General features: G+C 43.2%; 1 protein-coding gene across 2 annotated transcripts in view; it reads left to right on the top strand.

The window, feature by feature from the left end:
- Window positions 1-1,334: 1,334 nt before the first annotated feature.
- MALT1 (MALT1 paracaspase) overlaps window positions 1,335-9,698 on the top strand; it is an 82,727-nt gene continuing 74,363 nt past the window's right edge. For both annotated transcript variants that reach the window (XM_002800951.4, XM_001086151.5), the window contains exon 1: window positions 1,335-1,750. In XM_002800951.4, coding sequence (XP_002800997.2) covers window positions 1,542-1,750 — 209 coding nt within the window. In that variant the 5' untranslated portion in view covers window positions 1,335-1,541. The remainder of the gene's footprint in view (window positions 1,751-9,698) is intronic.

The following is a 9,698-nucleotide window of genomic DNA, read 5'->3' as shown; positions in this document are numbered from 1 at the left end:
AGGACAAAACGGGAAGGCACCTGAAGTGGTTGGGAAAGGCTTGCCAAGTCAAACTGAGTATGTATGTGTAAGGGTAATAGCATTTATTATCTACGATGTGCCAGTTACCGAGTTAAGTGCATCACATAGGCAACAACTCTATATAAACTATTTTCAGTCCTGTGTTAATAGATAAGGCAGAGAAATTAAGTAACTCATTCAAGCTTCTAACCCTTGAATCCAGCAGATCTTTCCGGGTCCAAAGGTCATGCTCTTAGCCATCGCACTGCAGTCTGAATTCTGAACTTATGCTAGAGTGAAGTTTAAGGACTGCTTCTGCTAGAAAGAGGTGGAGACTGTATGGCGCACCTACCTCGCCAACATGTATAAGAATATAGGTATCCAAATTATTGATCAGAAAATCCTGCTGCCTTGGGTGATGAAAAGCTAATGGCAACAGAAATTGGGCCAGGAAGCCTTGTGTAGGGAACTATCTGGTCACATTTCGTAAGTTACTTCCTTTTTTGTCCCAAACGAAGCCATAGTTTTCAAAGGAATAATGGCCTTGGATGTTGCTAAGAGTGGCAGAGAGAGCTCAGGTGTCATCCATTCCGGATCATTCCAGGGAAGGGCATCCTCTACAGGGTTGTCTGCTTCGACGAGGAAGATTGCGGGCGGCAGTCTGACCCGGGAAAACCAGATGATTCCTGCTAAATACAATCATTTCCCAGATCTGATTAGCCTTAAATATGCCACAGCTCAGTTTGCAAAGTAGTAATTTTTTAAAAGTCTAGTCAAAAATTTTGGCCAATTCCAACTCAAGTATCCGGATCTCTAGCACTACTTCCCTCTAGCAATGCCATACACATCTAACCCTAAAACGAGGAAGCGTCCACTGAGGTTGCCCATTGCAGGATTCTGGTGTGTCGCTGGGCACATGCAAGTTCCTGAGTCAGGGGAGAGCGCCCACCGGAGACTGCGGGCGGGAGCCGGCGACGGAGAACCGCATGCCCAGCTCTCTGGCGTGAGTACGCAGGCCTCCTCCCACGGTCTCGGGAAGCCCAGACGCCGCAGGCTTCCTCGCAGTAGAGGAGCTGCCGGGGCGTAGTTCCTCCACCGCTTCCTCCTCCAGCTGCACCCAACCCGTCCTTTCCTGCTCTGTAGGGCCTCCCCACCTCCCGGGTTTGAAGCGCGCGCCACTGCCAGCCCGGGACCGCAGGGGTGGGCAAGGGAGGCGCACAGCCGCACGCCAGCCCGCAGTAGGCGACCCTGCCCCGCCCCTCGAGGCCCAAGGTCCCGCCCCTCGAGGCTCCGCGCCTCGCCCCCCGGGTGCCCCGCCCCTCTGCGTGGCTGGCGTGGCCGGTAGGCCCGGCTCCCCCCGGCAAACCTGTCTGGTTGGGGCGGGGAGCGGAGCTTCCTCCTCCGAGGGCCGTGCTGCGCTGCCAGATTTGTGCTTCCGCCCCTGCCTCCGCGGCTCGGAGGCGAGCGGAAGGTACCCCGGGGCCGAGGCCCGTGACGGCGCGGGCAGGAGCCCCGGCAGTCCGGGGTCGCCGGCGCGGGCCATGTCGCTGTTGGGGGACCCGCTGCAGGCCCTGCCGCCCTCGGCTGCCCTCACGGGGCCGCTGCTCGCCCCTCCGGCCGGCGCGACCCTCAACCGCCTGCGGGAGCCGCTGCTGCGGAGGCTCAGCGAGCACCTGGACCAGGCGCCCGAGGGCCGGGGCTGGAGGAGGCTGGCGGAGCTGGCGGGGAGTCGCGGGCGCCTCCGCCTCAGGTGAGCTCGGGGCCGCGGCAGGCCGGGCGAGCGGGCCGAGCGAGGTGGGCTCCCGTGGGGAAGTGGGGGCGCCGTCGGCGGGGCTGAGCGCGGCAGGGGCCGCCGGCGTGAGTGAGCGGAGGTGGGGAGGACTTCGGTCATTGAGACGGAGCGGAACCCAGCAGCGCCCCGGAACGCCTGGGATTTGAGAGCGGAGCCCGGGGCTCCGGAGGGAGGAGGCAAAAGTGGCCCAGCGGCTGCTTAGCTCCCTGTTCCCACCCCCGCCCCTGGGTGAGAGGGAGAAGTCGAGGTTGACTCCGGAGGATAGTGAGAGAAGGAAAGCTGTCAGGAGACCCCTGGGATGGGGCAGTCATCCAGAGGACTTAAAATGCAAAAGAAAGGGATGTGGACACTGCCCTGGGAGACCTAAGGAAGGCTGGGAAGAAGCGCAGGCGAGGTGATGAATGCAGAGGGCGGGGTGCAGGAATTCATGAACATTTTGCAGGGTATTGGAAAAGACTGACGCCGAACTCATCATCTTCCTCCATCAAACCAGGTTACCACGTTCCCTTCTTGACTTCACCATGAACATGAAACTCGAATTAAAACTATTTTTCCTTATTAGGTTTGGAATGGCTGTATTAGAGTTCCTGAAGTTTTGGTCTCGAGACTCCTTTACCCTCTTAAGAATTATTAAGGACCCCAGAGAGCTCTTATGTGGGTTAGAGATAAATACATACATGTAATATATACTGATATTTACCGCCATTGAAATTAAAGCTAAGACATTTTAAAAATATTATTTAAAAAGAATAACCCATTACATGGTAGCAGAAATAATACTTTCGTGGAAAAACAAATTTTCCAAAACAAAAAAGTCAATTAGAGAAGTGGCATTGGTTTTCGTTTTGAAGATCTCTTTAATGTCTTGGCTTAATCACAGAGCTGGATTCGTTTATGTGCTTCTGCATTCAGTCTTTTGCACTATTACAGGTCACAGGACACTGGAAACTGCAGTGTCCACTCCTGAAAGAATGAATGAAAAAGCTAAATAAAATCTTAATATTATTATGAAACATCTTTTTGACCTTGTGGACCGCGCGAAAGGGTCTCAGGAACTACACTAGGGGTTCCCAGACCCCACTTAGAACCATTACTTTATACCATTGTTGTAATTTTGGCCTGCCTTTGAACCCCTTAGCAGTTTTTTAAACTTCTCAAATGACTATGATTTGTCTTATAGTATAATTATTTGTACACATCTGTATAAATGCCTTAAGAACAGAAACCGTCTCTTAATATTGTTATGTGTAGAAGTTAGTAAATACTTGATGAAAGGGAAGTCATTTATTCAAAATGGTATTAAGTGCTTACTATTTGCTAGAAATTTTAGAAGATAAAAAACTAACAAATATTAAATTACTAATCATAAGGGGTTATCCAGTAATGGACTATTATTTGGGGACCTTTACAATGACATTAAAGGCTGTGTTGGATATGAATGATAGTGGATTTTTGTCATTTATTGAGGACATGGTATGTACCATAAAATGTACTAAATATTGACATGGTGCTGCTGCTGTTTCATTCTTCTTTGTTCTTCTTATTTTTGCATTATCTTTTTTTTTCCCCCAAGATGGAGTCTTGCTCTGTCGCCCAGGCTGGAGTGCAATGGTGTGATCTTGGCTCACTGCAGCCTCTGCCTCCCAGGTTCAAGCAATTCTTCTGCCTCAGCCTCCCGAGTAGCTGGGATTACAAGCATGCGCCACCACGGCCCGCTAATTGTTTTTATTTTTAGTAGAGAGGGGATTTTGCTGTGTTAGCCAGGCTGGTGATCACCTCAGGTGATCCATCCGCCTTAGTCTTCCAAAGTTCTGGGATTACAGGCGTGAGCTACCCTGCCTGGCCACATTATTTTCTTCAACCCTCCTGTCAACTCTCAGTTTCAGAGTTTGGGATTGAGGCAAAGGGTAATAGTGATTTGGAATTATTGCTTGTGCAAAGGAGTAATGATGTAAGGAGGGAATAACTAGCAAGACCTAACAGAGAGGTGGCATATTTTTTTTCTGTTCTGGGAAAAACATGTTGGGCTTTTGGATACACACACACAAAAAAAAAAAGTCCAAAATACTGTTATGCTAGGTCCATAAATTTCTGAATTTCTGGACTTACCATAATGTAAAAAATTGTCTTTGGGGGCAGATCTCCAGAGTATTACAGTGTTAAGAGTACTCTAGTTAGGGAAGGTTCTGGGCTTCCTGAAGAAAGCCGGGTGTGGAGGACTCCTACATGGCCATGAAGGAGGGAGAAGAAAGTCAGCAAGGCCCTGCCAGGGCAGAAGCATGGCTGCTGGAATCCAAAAGCAGTGGATACTTGATGTTGGGTGTTGTGTTTTCTTTGCCTGCCTTCGATCAGTTTTTGTTGAAGACCACAGAATGGTCTTAGCTTTGTTTGGGGGAACTAAAGGAAAGATTTGCGGCCACTTTTCTGTGGAGTCACACAGAGAAGGGGACCGTTGCCTAACAAGAGGTGGCAAGCACAAAGGGCATGCAGTTGTGGAATCTGAGAATTTGGGGTGGGAAGTCTGACGAGAGGCAGATAAATTTCACCTGTCTTTCAGGATGGTAAAGGTTAGTTTTGAGAAGGTTGGTTGCAGTGAGAAGTGTTGGAGAATTTGGGAATGTTAAGCTCATCGTTATTGAAATCAGAAGAATTAAACTGACTTTTTTCAAAACGCAGCACTGGGAACTTGGGGGCTGGACAGTGAAGCAAGGTCAGCTGAGGATGCTTACTCTATTTAAGACAAAAAAGTTACTGTAAAGTGATTTCATACTGATGGGAGAGGATCTGTGATACTAGAAGGTCCTAAAGGTATTTTTTCCCTGGTGCCAGAGACAGGAATTACAGTGTGAGCGTCTAGTCCACGTGGATGACAAGTCCCACGAGGCTGTGAAGTGCTTTCTTCAGTCACTGGATCTGCAGCCCTAAAATCTCGAAATGTTGCCCATTCTGTTTCTTTTTCTTCTCTTCACTTTTTTTTCTGACACTTTACATCTTTCCTCAAACTGGGTGAAAATTTAATAATACAAATAAGTAAACCACAAGAAAAGAGCCTGTTCAAACTGTCTACAATAGATTAGGAATAATTGTAAATGTTTTCATTGCTGATGACTCACAGTAAATCCTTGTTTATAGCTTAGTTCCCCACAGCCATGTACATTTGGGAATGCACTATAGTCAAACTCAGCCCTAATTCCATTCAAGACTGACCTGGACACCCTTTGCTGTTAGTGTGGATAGGCACAGACTCTGAGGGTCTTGCCCAAGCTATATAAATTCTTTAGTGGCATGGAACATCTGAGCCCTAAGGATGGCAGACCTTACAGGAGGCATCACATGCTGCCTAAAATTCTGTTAAGTAGGGAGCTTAGAAATGAGGCTATGGAACCTGGACCAAGGAAAAACAGTCATTGCATACCTGCTAAATAGAAGGTGCACTTTTAGCTGCAGAAATCCTGCTCTCATGCAGTTTATTATAGGAATGAGAACATATAAAAGGCTCTAACAAAAGGTTTCCTCCCAGCCTGGGAAACATACTGAGACCCTGTTTCTACAAAAAATAAAAAATTAGCTAGGCATAGTGGCACACACCTATAGTCCCAGCTACTCTGCAGGTTGAGGTGGGATTGCTTGAGCCCAGGAGTTCGAGGCTGCAGTGAGCCTCAACAATTATGATTGAAATTCATTCAGTAATCATTCATTTATGAATAATTAGTATGGACAAGACAGAATTTTAGGTATTGATTTAGGTATTGTCAGCCTTCAGCATGGTCGACAGAGTAAGACCTTGTCTCTAAAACAAATAAACTAAAAAAGGTTTCCTTCTCGCCCTCTTGGTCTTACCCTTCAGTCCCATGGCTTTACATTTATTTGGGTTGATTACTCCTGATTTCTATTTCCAGCCCGTTTCTCTGCTTTGAACTCCTAGATTCATGTATGTAAACACTTGTTTGCCATCTTCTCTTGAATGACTAAGAGACGTCTTAAATGTAACATGTCCAAAATTTAACCTGTCTTTCCTTATAAACCTCTTTCTTTCACAGTTTCCATACCTTCTGGTTGTTCAGGCCAAAAACTTCGAAGTCATTCCTGACTCCACTTTTACACACACATCATTTTTGTCAGTACATCCTGCCTGCTGTACCTTCACTATATGTATGTAGAATCCAACCTCCACTGCTGGCACACTGGACCAAGCCACGTTGTCTCTCAACTGGATTATTCCAGTAGCCATTTAACTTCTCTTTCTTTCACTTTGCTCCCACCCCAGTCTGTTATCAATATAGCAGTAAGAATGATTCTTTTAAAACATCATATCAAGTCTTATTCCTCCTTTGCTCAAAACTCTCCACTTGTGGCCAGGCGTGGTAGCCTCACACCTGTAATCCCAGCACTTTGGGAGGCCAGGGTGAGAGGATTACTTAAGCCTAGGACTTCAAAACCAGTCTGAGCAACATAGAGAGACCCCATTTAAAAAAAAAAAAATGCCAACTCTCCTATTGCTTTTCCATCTCAGAGTGAAAACACCATTAGCTACCAGTTCAGTCTTCATCCTGATATCTTCTTATCTCCATCCCTCTCTACTCTGGTCACATGTGCCTTCTTGCCTTCCTTTGGACACAGTAGTCTTTGTACTTGCTGCTTACTCGGGCTGAGATGGTCTCCGTAAGTAACCACATGACTTGTTCACCTCACTGAGCTCTTGTCTGATCATAATATTTAAAATTACCCCCTACATCTGCTCAGTGTTACCTGTCTACTTGCGTGCGTTATCTTAGTTTCCTCCAAAACACTTATGACCATTGGCTGCTTGGATACATACACAAAGAGAGAGCTCTGTGTATATTTAAATTTATGTCTATACTTCTCTAGAGTGAAAGATCCAGGAAGACGCAGAATTTTGTTTCCTGCTGTATCCTCAACACCTAGAAAAACCGGTAGCCTATTTTAGGTGATTGTTAAATAGATCAAATTAATGAATAAAGATTCCAAACAGTAAATGTACCAAGAGGAGAAGCAGAAGAACCTAAAAACAGCATCATAGTTTGTCCCCTAAAGGGTGTATAATACGTTCTATTTGATTATGTATTTTTAAAGTGAAAAATAGAGATGTTTTTAAAAAGCAAAATACATTTGTTTCAGTAATAAAGCAGTTTTTAAATTAAATCAAAAATTCTAAATTAGGACTTTCAGAAACTACTTCAAAGCACACTCTTACAGGAATGTAACTTAAAAAGGAAAGAAAGAAAAGTTAGGTCTGTGTAAGCATCATCTTAGCTGAAAGCCGGTGCCCATGTGGAAAATCAGTAAAACCAAAGGAGATACAGAATCTTCTTTTTCTCCTGTGCCTCTTGTAATGGAAGATAAATCATCTGTAGTTCAATTTGATCTTTGTTCTTTTGGCGGGAAGGAAAGCCAAGTGTTTTTAATTGTCTCTGTATCAATATGACATTAATTAAAGCATCACTTGGTTGCATTTGATGAGATGGCTTCTTAATTTCATTTGTCAGATCCTGGCAAACTTCTGAATCATAAAAATTATATTTAGCATACAGCATCCTTATTTTTACAAATCTCATTCTAATTATTTACAAAATTGGTAATCCTTGTATTGTTTCTAACACAGGTTCTTTCACTTGGGCATTTCAGAAACTAGTAAAATAAAATTTCACAAAATAAGAGCACTAACAGGCAGCTTCAACTTTTTATGTATTCTGTCATCATAGTCAGCATTGTTTCTTAAAAGAAAGAACACTTTTAACACCTAAAAATAGAAAAGATAATTTTAGAATAAAAGACAGCTTTGTTGTCCTTATTTGTATCATTTTACCTTGGACTGCAGATTGTGCTGCCACTGGTCTACAGTCCGGAATTTGGGACTGGTTGACCTGTGATATGATTCACATTTAACAAGAATGGCATATTGAATATAATAAAATTGAACGAGATTGCTTAGAAAAGAATACCTAGTAAAGATAGTGATCACAGAAGGCCTTCGAGGACATTTTCAGGTTACCAAAATAATAGTTACTCAAAAAAATTTTTCCGGAAAAGCTAAAATTGTTTCAGAAATAAGCATAGTTAAGAAATTAGCTTTAATATTATTTTAATATCCCCATATTCTTATTGCATAGTAAGAGCTAACCTTTATTGAATGTCTGTTACCTGTCAAGCACTGTATTAAACACTTCTTACATGGATTAGCTATTTAATTCTAACAACTCTATGAGGTAGATAATGTTACTAATGAAATTAATTTGATCGTATACATTTTTTCCATATGAAATAATTAACATCGTTGAATTATAAATCTTGGATGACAGTATAAATGGTATGGTAGCATCTTAATAAGACTACTCAAAATGAATGAGGATTAATATTTCAAGCAATAAAATAGCTTGCTAACCTTGATTCTGTCACACCCCAGGACTATTATGTTTCACCCCTTGCATCTATTCAGGCTTTCAGCCTTGACAGTTATGATTGAAATTCATTCAGTAATCTTTCATTTATGCATAATTAATATGGACAAGACAGAATTTTAGGTATTGAGGGATTTTATGTCTGTGTGTGTGTGTATACACACACATGTATGTTTAATATGCTGGGGTTTCTGTTTTCAAGGAGTTTACTATAATCTAGTTGGATAAAGAAGCTTTTCTTCATGAGCATGAAGAAAAGCTCACAGTTCTGAGGTTAAATTATGTGAGATAAAACATGAAACAAGTCTGCACAAGACTGCTTAAGGCCCAAATCCAGGCTGCTACTTGTTTCATATAACCCATGATTTAAGACTGGTTTTTGTGTTTTACGAATTGTAAAACAAAACAAACAACAACAAAGAAGAATGTGTGATAGAGACTTTATGGCCCAGAATATCTAAAGTATGTACTCACTGGCCATTTAGAAAAACAGTTGTCTATAGAATTAGTGCAATTAGAAGACTGTGTGTATAAAGTGTGTTTGGTGGACTGGTGTGGTCTAGGAGGACCTTATAGAGAAGCTAGAGTTAATATGGGACTGTAATTGAAATTGGCAGGAAAAGGAGCAGGATCTGCAAAGATGGATGAGGTATGAATTCTATAGTATATCACGCAGATTATCTGAACACTTTGGTTGGCTGCTGTTGGTTATGTTTCTTTGGGAAAGTTTTTGTGTCATTGATTGCTTGGTTTTTACTTTATTCTTTTGTCTCCCCTTGCATGTTTCATACTTGTATTTTCCCCTTCTATAACATGATTACAATTCATATATTGTTCCATTCTTTGTGGCCTTCTATGATCTGATCTTAACCTATCTTTCTAATCTCGTATACCACTGCGGCACACGATAACATGGAAAAGGAAATTGTATATGTATGTTAAATACTGGTATTTTTAAAAGAATAGTTTTAACAAAAGGACAGTAAGACACTCTTTAAAGGAAGGGTTAGCAAACTATTTCCATAGAGGACCCAGTGGTAAATATTTTTGGCTTTGCAGCCAGGTATTCAGCTCTGCTGTTGTATCAGGAGAGCTGCCATAGACATTTGTAAATATGTGAATGAATGAGTGTAGCTGTGCTCCAATAAAACTTTATTTACGGATATCAGGTAGCTGAACACATTTGGCCCACAGGCCATGGTCCCTGCAGTAGGATATTTCTAGGTACTTAGAAGTACTTTGGTTTCTTTTTTCTTTTTTTTTAAGAGAGTCTCGATCTGTCGCCCAGGCTGGAGTGCAGTGGCACGATCTCAGCTCACTGCAATCTCCACCTCCTGGGTTCAAGCGATTCTTGTGCCTCCTGAGTAGCTGGGACTACAGGCGTGCGCCACCAGACACCAGCTAACTTTTGTATTTTTAGTAGAGACGGGATTTCACCATGTTGGCCAGGCTGATCTCAAACTCCTGGCTTGATGAGATCCGCCTGC

This window comes from Macaca mulatta, chromosome 18 (assembly GCF_049350105.2).
Source record: "Macaca mulatta isolate MMU2019108-1 chromosome 18, T2T-MMU8v2.0, whole genome shotgun sequence".
Classification (NCBI taxonomy): domain Eukaryota; kingdom Metazoa; phylum Chordata; class Mammalia; order Primates; family Cercopithecidae; genus Macaca; species Macaca mulatta.
The sequence above is the reverse complement of the archived record's forward strand: the minus strand, read 5'-3'. Positions and strand labels throughout refer to the sequence as shown.